Here is a 24,038-nt window from a genome sequence, read left to right on the forward strand (position 1 = left end):
GTTTTGCAAAGAACTAAAATTTTAAAACCAATTATGTAATTGAACCTACCCTTTAGGCATTGAATAATTTTTTTGAGCAATTGAGCCGATATAGTAATATAAAAAATTAACGCGAATCAATATAGGGTCTAGTAAAAAATTCAACCCGTCAAACTAAACAGTAAAATACACAAAATACACATTCTTGCCTCTAAGCCATACTACTAGTCCATCAACCTGCCATCCAAAAAAAATATTAATTAATTTTAATTTAGCATAACATATTAGTATATCACATAAACGATGAAATTAACATTAAAAGTATAAATATTTAGCAATAGTTAAGATGTTAGGCCTAAAAAGGAAAAAAAGAACATTACCATTTTCCAATTATTTCATATATTCGTTAGTCTAACGTAAAACCAACAAAAAAATTCCTAATGGCAGAAACATACATCATTCAGAAGTTTAAAACAAGAAAAAAAGAAATTATTCTTTCTTTTTTAAAATTCTCAGAAATTTAAAATTCTAAGAAATTTTAAATTCTAAGAAATTTTAAATTCTAAGAAATTTTAAATTCTAAGAATTTCAAATACTTCAATTGAAATTTTTTTATTTTCAAAATTTTATGTTTGTATTAAAAAAATTAAAATTATGAAGGTGAAAGAAAATGAATGCAAAGAGAAGAGAAGATATTATTGATGTGCTTTCAAAGAGAAGGATATTGATACGACATGGGGGATCACAGGGAAACCAAGGACATGACGGTGTACACCATCACACTTGATCACAACATTCAGTCAACGGCACAAGATATGACCCAGGCCCTCCACGCCGACGAACACCTTCGTCAACATGACCCAGGCCCTCTGTGCTGGCAAGCACATCTGCCGTGTGATAGGCAATGACGACTACTCCCGTAACTAGCAGGTACAATTCTACATATCCCTTACGCCTGCATTCGATCGACGCTCCGCAAACTCAGAAGGTGTTTCTTAAAAAAGAGGATCATCGACATGAAGGAAGAGTCGCAAGTTTGAAAACGAGATTTTGAGAACTTTCAGGTGAAAGAGAAAATGAAGATTATAAAGAAAATACGCAAATATTTTGAAAAATTCTACTATCAAGAAGAGAATTTCAATCTCTCACCTTTTAAAAAAAAATTAAAATTCCACATTTTTAGTTGTTTAAAATTTTATTTTAAAATTTCAAAAATTTAAATTTTTCATAAAAAAACAACATCCAAACAATGAATTTTAGATTAAAGAAATTTAAATTTTTTAATAAATTATTTTTCTCAGTTAAAATTCTCTATGCATTCTTAATGAATTTCATACTCAGTTGAAAGAACACAATCAACACTAACACAATTTTCATTAAATATTGATAATCATATAAAAGACACTAAATCATGTGTCGCGCTCCTTATTTAGTATAACCAATATAAAATTTACTAAAAAAAGTACAGAAAAAAAAAAACACACTATCAAACAAAATATCACATTTAACAAATTTTGCTAGTGGTGAAGGGAGACGAGAGAGGTGGGAAGTGGTGGGTTCCAGTAACCATTAACAACTAACATTTGTAAAAAATAAATAAATAATAAAGTAAGAAACACCGTATCATCAAACAAAATATCACAATGAATAATAAAGTAAGAAACACCGTATCATCAAACAAAATATCACAATGAATAATAAAGTAAGAAACACCGTATCATCAAACAAAATATCAGAATGAGTTGCCATCCCATTTCTGGCCTATGGACTATAAATTACAGTCCATAAAATATCCACGATTAAAGAAATGACGACTTTCTAATCCTCTATTCCGTATCAACAGTTTCAGTTTCATAAAATATCACAACAGTTTCAGGCTTTCAGCCTTCATAAAACAGACGCTAGTCAAAGGCAACATCACTATGCATAACTTCCGTCAGTCATGTTGGGTGAACTCCAACAAATAGAAGGGGAATTTTCTGCTCTGGCTGTAACATTTATCACGCTTACATGAAAAGGGAAATGTATTTTACATTCTGAACTACATAAAAGTCAGGGAGATGTTAGCTATAAGACAGTACAGGGGAAGCAAAGAAGAGAAATGATCGCTTGCATATAGATGATTTATTTTAATCTAATTTTAATTTGATTCTACAAATGCATATACCATGAAAAGCAACCCCTTTAGCGCCTATGATTGTAGAAGGCCTTCTCTCTGTATGGATTATGGCCTACTTGAGGAAAGTATGAATTAATTGATGGAAGATAAGAACTTGGAGCTAAAACTTTTTGACTAACTGTAGCCAAAAAATCAAGGGAAGGCTGAGGTGCAACATGAGGCTGTATGGAAGGAGGATTTTGATGAAGGTGAAAATTAATTGATGATAGATAAGAACTTGGAGTTAAAACTTTTTGACTAACTGTGGCCAAAAAATCTTGGGAAGTTTGATGTGCAACACGAGGCTGTATGGAAGGAGGATTTTGATGAAGGTGTGAATTAATTGATGGAAGACAAGGACATGGAGCTAAAACTTTTTTACTAACTGTGGCAAAAAAATCTTGGGAAGTTTGAGGTGCAACATGAGGCTTTATGGAAGGTGGGTTATAAGGATGTCCAAAAGCTCCTGCATTTAAGGAAAAATGAGAAGTTGTCCCTGGATTCACCTTAACATTGGTACTAGAAATAGGAACAGGAAGTTGATAGGAAACAGGGGAAGTCACAGAAGAAATAGGTTGGTAGGAAATGGTGGAAGTCGCAGAAGTAAGCACATTACGCACAGATTCATCAAGAGCTTGCTGCATCCAACCCGCACTCTGGGGTGGCCCTGTTCCTTGCAAGCCTTGAACAATTTTTTTTCCACTAGGTATCCGAACCTGATTTTCCTCTAACCTCCTCTTTTTTGGTGGATGCGGATTTCCCAAAATAGGGAGGTTATTCTTATTTTGAACTATGTGGCTAGTAACCCCAACTTCCAGAGTAGAAGCAGTATTTTTTTCAAACAAAACGTCCATCAAATTATTTCCCTGGATCTGACCATTTCGAAACTGCATAAGGTAGTCAAGAGATTTATGGATACATCCATAGATTGAATTTAACTTTCTTTCGAACTGCTCTAGCAACATTTTGGGACCGGTCTATGAAATCTTCAACCTGTTCAACAAAACATCATCAACATAAATTGGAACTACATAGGTTAATATCCAACTACACTAGGGGTTGGTGGAAATGAATTTAATTACACTCATTGAGTAAGAGCATTTCCATGATTTTAAAATCCACGACCCTTCATATAAGCTGGCACAAAATCCTTTCTGCCAAAGATTTTCAACTGATGCTAGCTGCAGTAGGAATGAAATTAAATTACTAAATGACCATGTTTCAATGAAATTGACTTGAAAAACACATTTCACACTATTATATACCTAAAACAAAAGATTAAAATTGAAATTATCAACTAAGGTTATCAAGCCATTAATAATGTTAAGTTTCATGCCAGATGGAAAAAGATGAAAAGAGAAGCTTTGAAGAATATTCTAAACGTGAGCACGATACATTCACTAATCCTCCATGTATACTTTAAAATGACTGGAAAGCCACAACTCTTTCCTTTGTTTGGGAGCACAACATGTAACCATTATCTTATCAAAGAGACCATATAATAATAGAACATATTCCTCAACACTCCCCCAAGCAATCAGTTTGTTATGAGTACACTTAAACCACACCTTGAAAGACAACTTTTCAATATGAAGTATCTTCAAACCCATGCAGGAATCAGGCATGTTATGATAAGGATGAAGATCAGTAAGTGGACCCAAAAGAACTGCTAGGCAATCATGAGTCAAATAGGCCTAGGATTTGGAAAGTTTATTCTAGAAGAACTAGAGAGTGAGGTGCTGACTTGGCTGAGAGAAGAATGGTATAGAGGGGTAGTTACATGAATTGGTGGGTTACAGTTATTAATAGACTGAGTGCAGAATAGTAGGATACTTTTTGAGGATTCCATTTTATCATTATAGATGGAGAGCACTAGCTCTCTGTAGGAGCCTCTTAGAATTTTAGTTTTGGGCCTTACTCAACCCTACTTGTAAGGTGAGGGTTGCCTCTCACATTTATACTCTATCTTAGCACTATCTCTAGCAGGAGTGGGACTTGGTTTTTCCCAAAAGAGCCTATCTCTCTGGCAGTAGGAGTCTAACTCCTAACATAGATTGCCCAATTTAAAGAATAATTAATTCCACACTATATTCTGCGATTTTCTAAGATATTCAAAAGGTGTTTTCCAGATATGCCAAGATATTCTGGAGCAAAAAACAAAAATATGCTAGGATATTCTAAATACTCTTGACATATTCAAATAAGAACCAAAATTTTTACACAACTTGGAGGCTAAAAAAGACTGCATTTTAGCAACAAAATGCATGTCAGCTAAAAATATAACTAATCAGAAATTTAACAGAAGAGTAAATACAACAGCATAAGATAGTGAAGACAAACCAGAGAGTTAATGATCAAATGTTAGGGATCCAAGAAAACTCTTCTCAAATGACAACATGACAATCACCAGCAACGAACATGAAAAAATTACTATCCTAATCAAGAATCAAGATTAGGACCCATCGGATGTTACCTCTCTGATCTTATGTTTAAAACTTAAGATTATAGGGTTAGATGGAAAATAAGGGAAATTAAAGCTTTGAATATCATCATAAATATGACTAACCCTTTTATTCATAAAGGTAGACTAGGGAACCAAGGTAGTTACATCACAATTTAAATCATGTCTTAGAATTTACGTTTGTACCTAACTTTACAAAACAAGTCTAAAAGGTAAGAGTTGTCCCTCACTTATATACACTATTTTGGCCTTATCACTAGTCGATGTGGGACTAAACTACCACCCTTGAGGCTGCAATTAAGGCAGCAGCCAAAGAGGCCATAACTAAGACGGGTTAGGGGAGACCGCAATTAAGGTGACTTTCCAACATCATGAATCATAAATCATATCGAAGATTAAGAGACAATGAAAAATAGCTTGAAATATATCATATAAATTATGTGGATGGCTCAATGTAATAGTTTTAAACTCCAAAATGACAAAATAACTTAAGCATAAGCCTGACAAAACAAAATCATTACTGAGTGTTTGAAACCTCTTTCAAAATACTGAAAAGCAATGGAACAGCCAAATAAAGTCCGTAGAATGCTGAGTCAGTGACAATGTGAAAATCCTATTTCAAAAGAATAAATATAGCATCAAAATAATCAAAAAAGGTATGTTCAGTCATGCTCCTTCAATTTCGTTGATGAGAGATGGAGATGGAGACAGAAAAAGAAAATAAAAAAACAATGAATTGTTGAATTGTGTGATCTGTATTGGTTGACATGGAATCACACCAATTCATCCATGTATTATGAGATTCGAAGAAATTTTCAATTCATCACATGATACGAATTGATGGCTAGACAAAGTTATCAAACCATGCAATTCAAATCACAAATTGTAAGATTCTAGTAACTGAGATGAGACAACACTTGTGACCTTTACTTTGGGTGCAGAACAAGTAACTGCTATCTTATATAATGAGACAGGTAATAATAGAACATAAATACAGAAAATTATAGAAATTACCTTAACTAAAAGAGTAATGAAAAGCATAGCCAACGACTCTTTGTTCTGTTTCCCATAGTTGAAATAAGTTTCAACAACCTTAGCAACATATGCAGGATTATCTCCCTCTGGAACACACATTTTAGACATAAACACCATATTTAAGTTGCAAAAGTCAATTCAAAAAAGTGAAAGACATGATAACAAAAACTTCATAACACGGCTAGTTCCTTTCCTCCCTAAAGCAAAACACTATACATTGGAAATTCAACACTAAAGATCATGCAAGGTAGATAGCAAGACATCTACTACAACTACAAGCATTATGTATTTTTACCAATAGCCACCACCACTCTTCTTTCTCTTTTTTTCTTTATTAAAATTATAAGTTAGTTCATATTTAATTTGAAACTATGTTTCCAGTCTTCTAAGCAAAAAAACAGACCTCCAACTGCCCAATATTTTCAAGACAGATCCTGGCCATATATAGATATCAGCTATATAGCTGTTCAATCATTCATAACAATTTTAACTTTCTGTGCTTCCAAGTTCCATGTCATATCTTGTTGCAATTTAAAGATAGTGCTACTGTTAAAATAAGAAATACAAAGGGATAATTAACTGAAAACCGTGTGTTTGAATGCACAGCGGATGCATGTTTATTTAGGTTGATTACATTAATTATACATAAATAGAGGATATTTTGTTTCCTCTAAATCAAGATTATGTGCCTATAAACTGCTATTATTAATAGAATCAAAATATTATATTTTAATTTTCAACACTCCCCCTCTAGTTTAAGCTTACTAAGCTCTCAGCTTGTTACAAGAAAATAATTTATTCCCAACAAATAAATAGAAAACATAAAAGATTGAGCTGCACCAAAAAACAATAGTTTGAGAAGCAACTCAGGGATGCTGGAGCAGCTAGAGAGAATTGCTAGAAAAGAAATATCTTTGCAAGATAGATGGAATGATCATCAACGAGAGAAAATTTATGCCAAGCAAAGCAAGGTTCGTTCTTCTTTACCACATTTGGAAACTTCAAACCAATAATGTTGGAGAAAAAAATTATTTAAACTTGAAACTAAGTCTACTATGCATCTAGGACATAATCAGAACTAGTGCAACTGGGACATAGACAGGGCCAGTGCACGCCATTTCACGGGAAGCAAATACCGAGCAGAAACGTGAAATAATGGTACCTGAAACACTGTAACAAAGGGAGCACTGTCAAACAAACTCGGATGGAGACGAAACTTTCAGGGTAAAGTCACGTTATTTGGACTTCAACGCTTGCACTGCTGTGTAGATCGGTGAGAGTGACCCAGATCCAGTGGATGGTTGCCGAAAAAGTTGTCGCTGACCAAAGAAGCTAGAAAGTTTGTTGGAATGCGAAAACAGGTCGCCAAAAAAAAGGCAACGAGGAAAAGGGTCTACCAGGGGCAGTGGGTCCCTGGTGAGGCATGATTTTTGTAACACCTCTGTCAGGCTCTAGATACCATGTTAAAATAGGAAAAAACAGAGGAATAATGGACTGAAAATTGTGTTGAGTACTCGGCGGATGCGTATTTATATGGGCTAATTACATAAATAGAGGATATTCAACTTCCTCTATACTTGCACAGTTTTTAATTCTTCCGGGAGAAAGTCATTGATTGAAAAAATTATTGTTGACCAAGATCAAGCCAAATAAATTAAACATAATTATATCCACACACAAATTCGGGCACGAACACTGAACACAACACTGACATGGATACTCCAACACAGCTAATGTAAAAAATATAGGACACTACTACACCAATATTTCAATAAATGAAGTTAAATATAGGCAACTTAACAAAAGGTCTAAAATGATGATCGATATATGTATATTCTTGTGTATTCACCTTTGTACGATAATGCACCTCATAAAAACATACTAAAAATATTCATATAATATTTTAAGTTGAATTCTCTAAATGTTTGAATATAAATAATCTTTCATAATACTAGACTCCTTGAAACGTCCATCCATATGGAAGTGTTAGCTTAAGTGTCCAAACCATATAGAAGTGTTGGTTCAAGTTTCCAAACAAATAAAAATATTTCTTTCAAGTGGACACCTGATGAGGAGTGTCCAACTCCAGCTTGTATCATTAGTTGTGACAAGTATTGAAGAGTATTTGGTTAAGGGTTAACTTGTATAAGTTGTATTACTCCAGTATTGGACCTAGATTATTAGTATAAATACGTATTATGAGTTAGTATCTAACAAACAATTTATCAAAAATACTCTTTGTTTCAACATCCCAAATATTCATAAACACAGCTCTATAGAACAAAAGGATTACAATAAGATTCAACTCAAAATTATTTATTGGTAGCAGAAACTTTACCTTTGAGTAAAATAGAGAATGGAGGTAATATAGGAGGATTGCGAGTCTGCATTAAAAACAAAAAATAGATTTACATAAATAGGAAAATAAAACAATAATCAAAGCATCCTTAAACTTAAAGTGCTATTTGGGAATTATATAATCATTTTAGCATCAAAATCGAGACTCAAAATATCCAGATTATTTTTATCCAAGCAAGAATTGTTCTTACCACGCAAAATTTTAACATTCCCAATAAATGGTTAAATTCCATAATATTATTGAATAGAAGAAAAATAAAAGTAGTTTGGGATAGTGTTTGGGACCCACGAGAGAGAAATGGGAAATTGATAGAAATAAAGGAAATGAAGAATTGTATTGCTTGATTGAGAATAAGAGAGACTTCTTGTCCAAGGGTTTCCCTTTCCCACATGGTTCCTCTTTATTACCAACTTTTTTATTCTCTGAATGAATCTATTCCTTCTTATTTCCCCTGTTTATTTAACAATTGTCCCATAAACTAATTGCTCTAACTATTCATAACTATTTTAGACAATTAATTATACACTTAACATAAAAAAATAGCAATGGATTTTGTTTATATTTTATTATATAAGAACATAAAAAAATATTGATGTAAAATATGCGAATCAAAATTATCAAACATTCATAATACTTCTCATATTCTTCAAAATACTAAGATAATTCCCTTAACAAAAAAACTTCCCTACCTTACAAATTAAATATATTTGATGTCCATTTCTTGATCTGTTAGAATGAGGGGAAGCTAGAAGAACAGTTAGTTAGAGGGGGTTCATGTGATAAATAAGTAGTAGGATGTAATGGAAGGCAATTCATTCTGTATTGTTAGCATTTGAGAATTGAGCAGGTGCTTAATTGTGGAAGGGGAAACCCTTTGTGGAAGGGAGACCCTTGGAGGAGATCCCACTCTTATTTTATGTTCTTTTCTTTCAATTAATAACATTTTTTTCCTTTTCTCTATTTTAATTTGGGTTCCCAACAGACCAACATGCCAGAACCAAATTCCAGGGAGAAGAAACCGCTGGATACAAAATTGAGGGAAAGGAAACTGCCAGATTTCTTATAGAGAGCAAAATGGATGGTTCAGGGCTATTACTTGAAACGGACCATTGATCATGGACATCATTCAAGGTTGTTTGGCATTTCCAACTTCGAAGATTAAGAAAATGTTGCATCACAATCAATGAATTATTTGTGATGAAGGGTGCAAGTGCCACCCTCTAGAGTGCTGACAGAATTACACAGCTTAAACAGATGCTGCAAAAGTTGCTCAAGAACTATGAAATTGATCTCCAGGAAGGAGTAGAAGCACAAGCGGAACAAGCGCTTGCATCAAAATCAACTGTGCAGCAAAATGAAGGCGCTATAATGTCCATAGAAGTATTTGCTATATTTTTTACCTTTCAGATTCCAACATTGAGGACTAGGTTGAAATTCAAGGGGGGTGGTAATGTGGTATTTTTAGGATAAAGGAGAAGGGGGAAAAGTTAGAATGTTAGTTTGTCAGTTAGTTACTTAGAGGAGGTTAGTGTGATAAATAAATAGAAGGATGTAAGGGAAGGGGATTCATTCTGTATGGTTAGCATTTGGGAATTGAACAAGTGCTCAACTATGAAAGAATAAACCCTTTTTGAAGAGGAAACCCTAAGAGGAGAGTACTATCTCCTTTGTTCTGTTTTTAACAGTCAGGAAATACAAACAATCTTTCTTTAGTATTCTCTATTTTCGGATCTGGGTCCCTAACACAGCTCAATGAAAAGCAATTTCACAACCAACTCCAATTCTATTATAAAATGTAATGTTTCCAAAATGATGCGTGCAGCAGTGCACCAACCAAATATTTAAAATGTTTAATACCTGCAAATGAAAAGCGACAAATGATACAATAGAAAAAGAACTCAAAGTTGAATCTTTGGGAGAGTTGATATCATGCACTTTTGCCCAGGATTTCATCTACAATAGGCAGAAATTACATAAGCATGAAAACTAGTTTTAACAATTAATCAGTTAACAGTTTATTTCGCACTTAAAACAGAGAGTAAATCTTGTGCATTATTAATGAGCCCATCAACAAAGAAATATGTGGAAAAATCAGATTTTAATGAAATGAATGAAACCCACTCAAAACTTTAATTGTTAATTCTGGTAGCTTTCTGAGAAATTTAGTTAAACAATTAATCCATACAATATGTCATTCCTTCCATATTCTTCTAAGGCACACCCTTTAGGAGCTATAGATCAGTTATAATGAAAGTTTTCAATTCCTATTATAGATTGGCAATACACAAGGCTTCTCAATTGCTATTGTTGAATTATTAACTAAAAAGAATCCTACATTTACCTCATGGATGTGATAATTTATCAAAATTTCAAGATTGCTAGTAATTTTCTATCCACTTTGTTTTCATTTGAATCATTTCAAATTTATTTTAAATGAAAACACTAACTCAGGAAAAAGGCAAATATGAGCAGTAAAATGCAACCTATACTTGAATATTAAAATAAAACATGCATCATGATACTTAAATTCTTTAAAATGTCATCAAAAGAACAAAAATATTTCAAATTACCAGAAAACATAGCTTTCGAAATCTTTCATCTATGTCAGAAATTGCACGGATAATATGGGATTTATTAATGCCATCCCTATTATCAACTGATAAATCACATTCAATACCCGTTCCACTATCAGTAACTTTTATAATCGGTACCCTGGCACTAAATATTAACTGTAAACCAGTAACATGTCCTTTACCTGCAATACATAAATCATTGGCATTATATTTCTAACAAGATCATCAAAACTTCAGAAAATATCAACATGTCAAAGATAATGAATCAATTCCAACATGTCTCAATCATTTTCATCAAGATCATAATAAAGATAGTGGCAAAAAAATATTTTTCTATCTTAAGTCCTTTAAAACCATGTTAAAACCAATTAAAACCATGTTGGTCAATTAAGATTCTTATTTAAAACCAAACATTGTCAGTATAAACATTATCCACTCAGGATAATACTATAAACTAATAGGGCCCAGGCCCATGGGTTAGAAATATAAGAAACAGAGCCTATTCAAGGACATGAGAGACCTAGGGGACTAAAGGTTTATACTAGGAGAAAGGGAGGTGTACAAGTGGGAAGTTAGTTTTTTGGAGTTAATAGCAGAAAATTTGTTAGAGGAGTCACGTATCCAGTAGCTCTTAAGGTGGGTTTGTTGCGAGAAGGGGCTCTAAGCTCTGGGAATCACTGTCAAAATCCTTCCTGGAGAAATGAAATAACACTGTTATTGGTGTTGGTGTTCTCATTCTCTTCGAACTATTTTTTGTGATTTACTGTTTGTGTTTTAAATTTGATTTCCTATCATAAATAATAATTTATTTCCACACATTACAAGATAGAATTCATAGAAGTAAATCATACTAAAAATGGAATCAGATCATGCCATTTTTAAGAATAAGATTTTCACCTGGGAAAAACATATATTACAGTGTTCAACACTTAGTAGGAAAAAGCTTAGCTGTTGTTGCAGTGTTTAGCATGTTAAATTTGATAGCTCAAGGGTTCAAGTCATGCCAAAATGTAGATTAATTATGCCCTAGTTTATGGTTACCACATAAAAAGTTATCAACACATTATCATACAATATAGTTAAATTACAGATATGGTACTACGGTATGATGGGCTTCCAGCAAAATGCCATTTTATGGTTATAGAGTTGAGGTTTTGCCATCGATGCCTATAGAAGGTACTTTTTCTATAGCAATTATGGTTGTGACTGAGGATATGGTGGAAAAGTGGCAGTTACTCAACTCTTTTGTGAGCAGGAAAAAAGAATATTTTCTGACTGTTCATAGGCCATTCAACGTGCATCAAACAAAGTGTGAACATGAGAACTCCAAAGGTACTCACATCTTCTGCAAACTCAAATCCAACAGTGAAATAAGAACCATTTGATCAAACACCTCCACTTTCTCCAGCAAAGGACACTGCTCTGGTAAACAACAGTTTTGGTTTTCTCAGGTGAACTCTTTGTCAAAATCCCTGTTTCATTTTTTCATTCTCTTCCTCCACATTTTCCATCTCAGTTTTCTTCTCCTCTCTCTCTCTATTTTTCTATATTCTCTGAGATTCTCTTAATCTTCTATTTTGAGTCTCTCTCACTTCCCATGCTTTCTAAGTCTCTCTCTATTCCTCTCTGTTCTGAGTCTGTTCAGTGGTTCTCATTTTTCTGTTTTTCTAATAATGGCTAATCAACACCTACGATCATCACAGATACAGACTTCAATGGATGCTGCTGGATACCAGACATAGCAGAAAATGAAAGACAACAGAGAATGCCAGTTCAAACAGACCACCTATTTGAAGAGTTTACTCTAGGCATAGGCATAGAGTGCAATAACTGGCATGAGGTAGCTATTTTAGGAGTATGGCAGTTATATATTATGTCCGTAATTAGTATAGAGTGCAATAACTACCTTGGGATTATGGCAATTATCATATCAGTAATTTTCACAATGTAGAGTGCAACAATATATGGCAGTTTTAAGGATGTTTTACATTTTAGAATTTAGGAAGTAGAGAGGCAAATTTTCATGCATGTATTCTGATGCTCACGGCAGAAAGTATCTTGTAAGACATTCTATAGGAAATTTATGCTCTGGATTATCCCTGGTGCAGTATTTACTAAACAAAATCAGTGTTATAATTGTTTAATTTTATCAGCTGATTGGAATGACCCAAGGTGGAAATATTACCAGTATACCTTTTACACATACAAAGTATACATAATTTTTAATATAGCTGCCAGCCTGCCACGCTTTTGCTATAACCTACCAGTTCATTCGCCATATTTTTATGGTGAATGTTTGGTCTCCCGCCATCCATCATTGATTACATTGTTGTCATATCTATACTACATCTACATATTGCCACTTTCATATATTTATGATCTTAGAGAAGCTGATGGTTTTTCTCACAAATAATTTTATCTGCTACTATCATTGCACCTCTAAGATGCATTGAGATTCCCATATATGCCAAAACATTCTATACCGACAAGCCACAGCAGCCTTGCCACCATTTAATTAATGGTTCGGGATACAATACAAGCCACGTGATTCATTTCCCACACTCAAAAAGATTAGCAGAAGAACAAAAAATTGATTTATGGTGAAAAGAAACTTACTTTGAATTGACTGTAATTTCTTATTAAACCTGTAAAGGGCTGAAATCTTCTTCTGCCGAGAAACTTCAATTGAATTATTGAAATTGAGAGATAAGTCAATATCACTTTTTCCATCAAACATATCCATTACAAATGATCCATACTCCTCCACAACAGGGGAGCCATCACCATTCCCTAATAAAAAAAGATTAAACAAAAGCACCTGTTAAAAAGGGAATAAGCTAAAATATGAACTAAAATTGAAACAGTGTCCAACAACAGAAGAACAGGAGATGAATGATGATACACCAGAAGTGATAAAAGAAGGTCTAAAAGGTTTTTGGTTTTGAAACATGGGGATTTTCTTTTTTGGGGAAAAAGGGATTGATATAATACAAATATATTTTAACTATCTGTTTCAGAAAATAATTGGTAATGCCGAAATAATTAATGTGCAAGAAACATCAATTTAACCGTTCTCTGACATTCTTGAATATTAAACTCCGATGCAAAAAATGCTTCTTTACCAAAAGAAATGTCTACAATAAGAATGCATAAACAGAACAAATGAGTCCAAATTAATCAAAATGGAAGAGAAATCATGGCCATAGGATGATTGATAATTGCCTTTCAAACTTTGTTTTTGTGGGCAATTATTCCTTCTTATTAGTGCATTTTGTGTAAATACTTGTGTTTGTGAATAAAAGTGTAATAAACTGTTATTAGAAAATAAAAATAGAATTTTTCATGTTTTTGTGTGAGAAAGTTGTTACAAAGGCTCATTTGTAGAAAAGCTACAGGAGGAGTTGAAGATCCAATTTCGCTACAATGAGAAGATTTCGCCACAGCAAAATAGGACCAAGTGAAGAAATGTGAAGATTTCCCCACAGAGAATCCTATCCTGAAGAACAAGTGCAATTAGTGGAAATTCGGCATGGCAAAAAGAGGTTCAGAAGGAGGAAGATTCAGTGGAAGTGTCCATAGCAGAAAAAAATAACAACACAACTGGGCAGCTTCTATACAAGGACTTGTAACACACAGATTAGGGACCTTTTTTTGTTATTTTTTTCATTTCACTTTTGTAGGAAATAAGATCCAGAACCACGTTCTCTCATTTTTCTCTTCCATTCTCCATCATTGTTCTTCATCATTCATTCATGGATTCCACTGCAATGTTCAACTAAACCATTTGTTGCTGGAATAAACGAAGTATTCTTCAGAGTATGTGACTGAAATTCTTCTTCTCTTCTCAATTCACAATCCTTTTCTACTTCTATGCTTCATGATTATGCTTAGGCTTGATCAACCTAAACTAATGGAATTGAATTGTGTTGGAAAACAGGTTTGATTCTAGATCAGAAGTAGGAATGTGTATGAATCTATTGCTAGGAATAGATTAGGTTTGTGCATTGCAAAGACTCTCTGAACTTGTTCTAATTTCTAAGTTAGGTTACCTAAGGGATTAGGAATCTAATTTAGGGATTAAGGTCAATTACCTAAGGAATTAGGATTTGATTACATGAGAATGAGTCTTGGTCACTTGAATTTGAGATTGAGATTGAGAGATTCGGTCATAAACAATTAATGATACTGAGTTTGATCCAGCAACATCGCTCTCCATTGTTTTCCCCTGTTTTTGCGCTCATTCTGTTTTGAAAACCCACAAACAATTTACTTTCACGATAGCGATTTGTGGTTTCGCTACAGCAAAAGCTTTTATTTGAAAAACTGAAAATATTGTTATTTCACCACAGCGAATTGACAACTCACTGCAGCAAAACTGCTTCCAGATTCTGTTTTCCTTTTATTTTAGATAAAATTCATTTTTCAATTACCTAAATAATATACAAGTCTCTGTGGATACGATAACTCAATACTTTGTTTCTTTACTACAGTTAGATTAGGTTCACTTGCCTACACATAGTGTCTAATGCACAGAACAATGATCCAAAGAAAAAGAACTACTTAGCTTTTGATTGAGTTGCTTCTATAGTAAAAAATACTGAATGAGGGGAAACAGAACTCTACAACTATAGTTTTCAATCTCGGATAACAGTGAGTAGTGGGCAACCACAGAGATGCTATAGGGGGATAACACATAGTTGGATGCAGGGAGGGATCCAAAAATCTATTGAAGGGGGACTGAATTCTTTTTCTTAGTTGGATGGCCACTATTAGCTATTCTGATTTTTTTTTTATAAAGATTAAATTTTTTTTTTATACAATATACATATAAAAATGCTAGAAAACTAAAAAAAATAAATCAAAATTCACGACATATTCATAATTAGCAATAAAAAGCCTTAGGTCTTAAGTAAAACATACAAATAAATAGCAACAAAAGTAAAGGAAACCAAAAAAATTCCAAAGACATGTTTATATTCAAATTCAAATACAAGACATCTTAGACATTCAATAAAAAGTAAGGGTGGGTAATGCACAGAAAAGGAAAAGGGAAGGTTAAGGGTTCAAAGTTCATACCAGATAAAAGAATGGATGGTGGGTATCACCAAAAATACTGCAGAAGATGGGTGGGTGTTGATCACACAAAAGTGAAAAGGGTGGACGGGTATTAGCACAGTGTGGGTGACGAACAGTAGAGAGAAGCATGGGAGACTAAATCTAATTAGGGTTTTTTAAGATTGATAGCAATACACTCTTTTAAACATTTCTTTATTATTTGCTAAAATTTATTGGCAATCAAAAAATTGTGAAGGTCCCACTCTTATTTAATGAGTCTCGATTCTGGATTTTGTAGTTATCAATAGATTTTAATCAATAGTAGAATGTGTTCCAAAGAAAGTGTTAGAGAGTATGTTGCCAGCAATTATTTTTTTAATTCTATAAAGGGAGAGGGAAATCTCAACTTTGACCTTAAAATGCCCCCCAAAAGAAAGTTGTTTCAAAGGGAAAAATGAGTTTGCAAAATGCCTCACTAGTGTTGCAGAAGGCCACTACTGCATCCACAAGGACCACAACGGCCTTTATTGAAAATGAGCCGCTATGGAAACTTTACAGCAGCCAATGGCCATTACACACTGCTATGAAGCTATAGCACACTATTTTTTTATCAGCAAATGCTAGTTGTTAGTTTTTGTTAGTAGAGCATTCAAACCCACGACCTCTCTCCCTTCTCTTCTCCCTTCACCACCAAGCCAACAAGCTATAGCCTACTATCTATTGATAACTATGTCTACAACAAGTAAAAGAATTGGAAACTAAATAATTAGTGCCATTACATCCAATCATGTGGGCATCTTGCTCATTTACATTCTCATCAATGCAATTTTTCAGTATAATTTATTTTCAGGAAGAATGGAACAAAAGATTACCATATATTTCCTTTGTCATCGTATTGAAGATGTGAACCAAATCTCTTCTATTGTCATAATCAAGTGGTGTTGGACACTGTCTGATAAAGGTATCACAAAGGAGTCTGTCTAGATCAATGACATGTGCAGAAGAGAAGTTAATCTTGGCTAATATGTCTGACTCAAGCTTCTTTGCCATCTTAATAAGGTCTGGCATAGCAGATAAAGAATTAAGTCATTACTTCAACAATTAATGCAGTATTTGCCCATATATTTGAAACACAAATAATAAATATAGGGGAATAAAGCATCATGGAAAAGTAATTTCTTCAATCCTTTGATTCTGTCTAAAACAAGTGGGGAGAGAAAAAGAAAGGAGAAGATTTAAATGATTCTTACTGAACTTTTAATTTTTTTTCTATCAATAGTAAAAGGAAACAGAACATGATAATGGTAGAATACATTCTCTGCATGCGCACACACAAAGGATATGACCAAGCCCAAAATCAAGGGATGCTTGACAGTGTAGTTCTGATGGGTAAAGGAAGAACAGTATGACTATTTGGTTGAAGAAAACGTTTTCTATTTTCATTTTTAATTACAAAAATTTCACCTTGTTGGCAATTTGTTTTCTATTTTCAGAAGTTTGTATAGGAAATAGTAAAGAACAGAAAATGAAAACAATAAAAAGTTGTTTTTTACTGTTTCTCATACAAACTTATGAAAACCAAAAACAAAGTGAAAACAAGGTGGCATTTGTATAATAAAAAATGAAACCTGAGAAAACAACAAACATTTTCTCAAACTAAATGGCCCCTAAAATTGTTGTTTCTAAATAAGTATTCTCTAATTCGATAGCCTTTTAAAACAATAAAAAAAAATATCGATTGATAGAAATTTAATGTCCTAACTTAATGTTTGTTTTTATAAACGTAATATACTTTTTGAATTTAAAAAAATTCCTATTATCCTTTTTCTCCAAGACCCAACTTTCAAACAGATACAAGGCGATAGGTTTGAAAAGGCGTTACGTTCAGTTGAGAGCCAATCCTTTGTTAGTGTACAATTCAGTTAAACACGCACTTGAAAGTGGGATTCAAGTAAAACAAACACACACAAAGATTCCTGCAGTTGGCACCACAACCACGCGCATGCAAGTCATCCCTCTCTTGTATCCTCTTCTTCTCATTTCATATCCCACTTTCGAATTTGGGTTTAACTGAATGCTACATTCACAAAGGATTGAAGCTCAACTGAACGTAATAACAATTCAAACCCGTTGCCTTGTATCTGCTTGGAAGTTGGGTCATGGAGAGAAAGGAAACGAGGATAATTTTTTTAGATTATATATTATGTTTATAAAAACAAACAAAAAGTTAGGACATTAAATTCATGCCTGGCCGGAGCATAACACATACCTTTGTATACTGCTCCAAAACCTATTGGTGTCTGTGAGATTATGTTTGATATTATTCCTGATATTGTATTTATTATTAGAATATTCTATTTCCTATTAATCAGTAATTGATTGATCTTGTAATCAATATTGATTTTCTTTTCCATATTATAAATAGCATGAGGTGTGGTCTACATTGACACACAACATTACACAGTAAAACACTGTCATAGTGTCAATCCTAATTTCTCCCCAATCCTTTGTGAGTGTAGCACTCAATTAAACATGCATTCGCAAGTGGGATTCAAGTAAAACAAACACACACAAAGGTTACTGCAGTTTGCACCATAACCACCCGCAAGTCATCCCTCCCTTGTATCCTCTTCTTCTCATTTCATATCCCACTTTCGAATGTGTGTTTAACTGAATGCTAAATCACCAAGGATTGGCGCTCAACTGAAGTAATGCCTATTCAAACCCGCTGCCATGTATCATTTTGGAAGTTGGGTCTTAGAGAGAAAGTAAACGAGGACAATTTTTTAAAAATTAAAAAAGTATATTATTATGTTTATAATAACAAACAAAAAGTCAGGACATTGACGAAACACATCCCATTGTATACTGGTCCAAGTCCAAAACCTATTGGTGTCAACCCTAATTCTCCCCAAGAATAAAACTACTTAAAATGAAATGATACCAATTACTAACGCCCTTTCAATTTCCCCAATGACTACCTAACATGGTTTTAAACTGTCGAAAGTGCGCAACTGCAGTTAAAACCATGATGATAACCACCAATTCCATTCAATTTTACTGTCTCATAAAAATAAAAAATAAAAAACAGCATCACCACCCTTCCATTCCCCAATCTCAATCCCTACACACGTCCAAAGTCAAATTTATTTTTTAAGAAAAAATAAAACAATCTCGGTGAGTATAGTTTTTCGAGACACAAAGAACAAAGAAATCACAAAAGTGAAGTGAAATTGCTCACCGCTAAAGCTATCCTCCGACTCCATTTTCACCTCTCGAAACCTGGCCATTCAAGAAGAAAGGAATTGCTTCCTCAGCATGAAACATGGCAACAAAATAAACAACTGATATAACCTAAGCATGGAAGACGGAATGAAAAAACGTGATGTGGATTTTGTAGAGAATGCGAGATTGAGATGAATGAATGGAGTTACGTAATTGTAGGTATAGGGAGAGAGAATCTTACCAAGAGAGGAAGCGGTGTGCAGAGAGAGGGCAAAGAGGCTTAAAGTGAAAAAAATGATTTTCTCTTTCTGACCTTCCTTTTGGCGAATTTTGCTTCGGGCACCAGTACATCCAGCAAAATTTTGAAAATGTCCATTATACCCCTGTCTTATAAGTAGGCCCATCGTTCTTCATTTTGCATCTAAGCTTCTTTCCATTTTTCGTTCACCATCATCATTCCATTCGTTTCGTGAGAGGTTATTCCGAGAGTTTATCGGTCGTTGTTGTGTCCTCTTTGGTGGTTGGTCGGCAAGTGGTGGTCGTGACGATGGCTGGTTTGATCGACGAAGGTAAAGTGTTATTTTTTTTGTAATACAGAAGGATTGGTAATCCATAAGTTAAATTAATTTTACAGATTGATAATCCATAAAGTTAATTGAAATTACAAATTGATAATTCGTATAAAATATATAGATTCTCAATTCGTATGCTTCATACGTGTTGTTTTTAATTTAAATGTTTTTTAAAATTTATTTAATTTTTTAGTTAGAAAAATTATAATTGATAATTATAAAAATTTTAAATAGAAAGTAATATTTAGGGTTCAAAAATTTATACATAATTTTTTTATTCATTTTTATTTTAGTTTAATGTATTATATTAATAAGTGTAGTAAAAAATGTGAAGATTATATGAGTATAATTATGGTATGGTTAGGGATTTTTTGTTTGTTATTGAAATTTTTGAATGTTTTGTTAAGATGGGTGAAGATCAATGAATGTATGATACTGTAATGTCTGAAAAAGTTTATATGAATGACCAAAATGAAGACGAAGGTGGTGTGAATGAAGAACATGTTAATTGTTCTGATACGTTCAATACTTCTCAGGTATTAATATGATTTATTGTTATTAAAGTAATTAAATGAATGTTTGTTGAAGACTAAAGTTGTATGGATTGCATTGTAGGTGTTTGTTACCCGTGATGATGTTTTACAATAGGCTCGATTCGTTGCTTATGAAATTGAATTTGTGGCGGTGATTATGAAGTCAAACACAAATAATAATATTAGAAGAAGGACCTCATTTGTTTTGATTGGTTATGAAATGAGTGGTCAATATAGGGCCAAGAAGAAGGATTTGGTAAGAACATGTATTGGTAGTAGAAAATGTGAGTGTCCCTTTAAGTTATGTGCAAAACCAGCTGTAGGAGGCGAAGGATGAATGGTGAATTTAATCTGTGAGAGTCACAATCATGAATTGACGAAGTCTTTAGTGGGACATCCATATGTTGGTAGACTGACTAAGGATGAGAAGATCATTGTTGCTGATATGACAAAGTCAATGGTGAAACCAAGAAATATTCTTCTAATGTTGAAGGAGCACAATGCCAATAGTTATACAACAATCGAGCAAATATATAATACAAGAAATGCTTACCATTCTTCCATGAGAGGCAGTAATGCTGAAATGCAACAACTAATGAAGCTTCTTGAACGGGATCAGTATATTCCTTGGCATAGATTAAAGGATGAAGATGTTGTGCGTGACATATTTTGGAGTCATACTCATGCAGTCAAATTAACCAATGCCTCTAATTTGGTATTTTTGATAGACAGTACCTACAAACCAAACAAGTACAAGCTATTGTTACTTGATATTATTGGTGCTTCATTCATGTCAAGGCTACTCTACATCAGCATGTCCATCTTCAGGTGCTTCATTCATAGCCATTGTCGCCACTAGATGTTGAGCAACATTTGGTTCAACAAATTTCATGGTGCTACATGGGCGGCTGTCTAAAAGGATATGCAGGTTGTGTCGGACTCATGAAGGGATGATATATCAAGTAGAACCAATCCATGTAATCCGATGAACATTGGCTAGACACTACACATATTTGACCCACCGGTGCAATGTATTTAGAAAACTGAATTCATCTATCATTAATGTCTTTTATACAAAAAGAAAGAGCAACAGGGTGTGGAGGAATGGTCTTCACATACCCAAACTGTCGTACAACCCTCTCCGGTCGATGTATGACAATAGACGAACCCCATCTAATATGTCCAAAAAATAAAGAGATAACTTCAAACTCTGTGAAATGCATGGTGGTCACCATACATAATCCAACATACAACATCAAACGTCAATCTATCCAACTGTCTACGATACGTTGATACTGGTAATGCCTTCCGAGACTTCCAATGACAGACACGTGGAATAACCAACAGAGGGAAAATGTTCGTAGATCCAACACTGCACATATTTTCAAAACAAATAAATTTAACACAATTTTCAATATAGAGTAAACAACTAAATATATATTTTCAATAAAAATTCAAATTACTTGTAAAAGTGTGATATATCCTGCAAGTTGTCTAGTCAAGCTCTTTGACGCATCATTCAGATTGTCATACATATGCACCAATGCAACAACTCCCCATGCGTAGCTTCCACTCTATGTCAGGTCCCTTAATGCGTCCAAGAATACCACATGAACGTGTGTGACACTCTTGTTAGCAAAGAGTGTGAAACCAAGAAGATGCAACAAATACACACGAGCTGCTACAGTCCACTATGATGCGTCACATTTGTTTCGATATACGTCTCACAGTTAGGATAGTCAAACATATGCCACATGGCATTGTATTGTCTCAGTTCTTGCCTCTTTAGCACTTACTTCAAGAAATTCGACTAAGAGCAATACGACATCATCCACATAAAGAGACTCAAGAGTATGGAATGCGCTTGTAATTGGCAAATGCAGCAACGACGCCACATCATCCAAGGTGATAGTCACTTCTCCTACTGACAGATGGAAACTACCGGTTTCCTTATGCCACCTTTCTACAAAAGCAGACATAAGTCCCCGATCACCAGTATCCAGCGACCATATGATCAGAGGACTTAATATTGTGGTAGCCTAAGCCTTTGATCTCAGGGGCATGCCTGCAAAATTTCTTGAACTTTCTTCCATGGGAAGATAATTTCAGCTCAAGACGTTCCTAAAAATGATAATATAAATCATTTCAACAAAAAGTAACAATTACTTACAGAAATAACATTTATTTAAAATTATAAATATCTCTCTATTCCAAACTTTTGCGGCCACATGATAAACATAATCTTGCAACACTGATGTGTCGTAGGGTCCGCCTGGAAAACCCTCAGCATCAGTTGACACATGGACCTCGTCATTTGTATGCTCTATATCGTGAACATCCTGAGCAATAAGTGTAACTTTTCATTGCCTATGTGCAGATGCTATGAACCTTCGTCGTTGGGGGCATCATCTGCATCACAGTTGACTTCTCTCCCTATGCCTCTTCCTATAACCTTTCCTAAAGTCCGACCCAAACCTATGGTTCTAATCATGATCTGCACATTAAAGGAGTCATAATAATTTGTAAGCGTTCAAACAATATTTCAATCAATCCCAATTTAATAATTCATAAACAATTTTTTATTATATTTTCATTAACTTTTTTACTACTTTAATATATTGATAAATGCATATAGATTTTTTTTTTTAAAAAAATATAAAGTTGACAACACTAATTCTAATAAAAACTTAAAATAATGACCAAAATAAAACTACAATTTTAGTTTTTATTTCTAACAAATAACTATTTCATTTTTCAACAAATTACTATCACAATAACTTTAAAAAAACTTAACTAATGATTTTTTATTTTATTTTTATAGTTCCATATGAATTCTAAATTGTCAAATATATACTAATAAACATTTGAAATATATCATATCTAACAAATTTATAAAACACTTTTTAAAATATCAAATATAACAAAATCTCTAAACTTAATGAGAAGTTACAATATTTATGTAATTAAAATAACAAATATAACAAATTGTAATTTACTAATACTTTTTAAAAATAATTAAATCACAATATATATATATATATATATATATAAATACATTTGTTTTAAAATAAATAAATTACTTAAGTTCTTAATAAAAATCAACTACAAAAAATAAATATAATTAATTAATTAATTAAAATTACAAAAAAAATTACAACAATATTTACTTGTTACAAAAGAAAATTTTAAACAAAAATATTATTTAATTTTTAATTTTTAAATAATTCTAAAGTTAATTTTTTAACTCAAATTGAAAAATTAAATTAAATTAAATATACTAATTAATAATCCATATAAAAAATACGGATTAACAATTCAAATACTTTATACAGATCCCTAATCATCCCAGCATGAATGCTCAAATAAAGGAGAAATAAAGGAGAAGAAGACAACTTACCAGGATTGCAACAATAAGGTGACTACGGTGGCAGCGCAATGGCACCAGGAATGACTAGTATTAACTAGGAAGAAAATATTTCATGCACATTTATCTAATCTTCTTTGTTATAGAATGACTAGTATTAACTATTAGGTAAAAAGAACAATCTAGTTCAAAGTTTGAATTTCTTTAACTAAATCATTGATGGCCAATAAAATCCAAATCTTTTGACCACTATTTTGATTACAACTGATTTTCCCCACAATACAATTAGTAAAATTGTAAAACCAATGTTAATAAACTGATAAGCATAAAATCGACAAAGAACGAAGTTACAATGGGATCGTAAAGTCTCAAAGAAACATGCAAATGATATGCAAATCCATCGAATACAAAGAAACATGACAGAAGAGTCTTGCAGAAGCCTCAAACAAAACCATGATCTTAAGGAGTTTATCATAATCGCATTCAATTCACTAACCAGGGAGATTAAAAAAAAACTGGTTAATAAAATCAAAAAGTTCCAATCAGTACTCTTTGATTTCAATCAGTATAATTGTAAAACCAATTCTGATATATCTTCTATAAAAGGAAGAAGATCACGTTTGGTTAGTAAGTGTGATTTTTTTTACAGTTTCTTATATTTAGTATAAACTAATTTTGATAACCTATTTTTGTAATAGGTAAGGTGTTCTCTATTTTTGTTTCC

The 24,038-nt window shown here is 33.2% G+C and overlaps 1 protein-coding gene across 3 annotated transcripts; it reads right to left on the reverse strand.

Moving 5' to 3' along the window:
- Nucleotides 1-1,651: 1,651 nt before the first annotated feature.
- On the reverse strand, nucleotides 1,652-19,235 carry LOC114415855 (protein HESO1-like). 3 transcript variants are annotated; one of them, XM_028380715.1, is made up of 10 exons: nucleotides 19,087-19,234; nucleotides 18,862-18,902; nucleotides 16,493-16,681; nucleotides 13,182-13,355; nucleotides 10,563-10,747; nucleotides 9,850-9,945; nucleotides 7,972-8,017; nucleotides 5,613-5,719; nucleotides 3,242-3,318; nucleotides 1,652-3,130 (listed from the first exon to the last, which is right to left on the reverse strand). In XM_028380715.1, exons 1-10 carry the CDS (start codon nucleotides 19,194-19,196, stop codon nucleotides 3,115-3,117), a joined length of 1,041 nt encoding a protein of 346 aa, XP_028236516.1. In that variant the 5' UTR covers nucleotides 19,197-19,234; the 3' UTR covers nucleotides 1,652-3,114. The 3 variants fall into 3 exon arrangements, with proteins under 3 accessions (XP_028236516.1, XP_028236515.1, XP_028236517.1); XM_028380714.1 differs by having other exon boundaries at nucleotides 3,220-3,318; XM_028380716.1 differs by lacking the exon at nucleotides 16,493-16,681 and having other exon boundaries at nucleotides 3,220-3,318; nucleotides 19,087-19,235.
- Between the last annotated feature and the right edge of the window lie 4,803 nt (nucleotides 19,236-24,038).

This window comes from Glycine soja, chromosome 6, assembly GCF_004193775.1.
Source record: "Glycine soja cultivar W05 chromosome 6, ASM419377v2, whole genome shotgun sequence".
In the NCBI taxonomy this organism is placed as follows: Eukaryota; Viridiplantae; Streptophyta; class Magnoliopsida; order Fabales; family Fabaceae; genus Glycine; species Glycine soja.

Bases quoted from the DNA above. Each gene is read 5' to 3' on its own strand.
- LOC114415855 (XM_028380714.1), bottom strand. From the start codon at position 19,196: ATGTACTGGTGCCCGAAGCAAAATTCGCCAAAAGGAAGGTCAGAAAGA. The intron at 16,682-18,861 runs GTGAGCAATTTC...CTGCTATGCCAG, and splicing joins GTCGGAGGATAGCTTTAGCG to ACCTTATTAAGATGGCAAAG. The intron at 3,131-3,219 runs GTAATTAAATTC...TTTGTTGAACAG, and splicing joins AATGCTCTTACTCAATGAGT to GTTGAAGATTTCATAGACCG.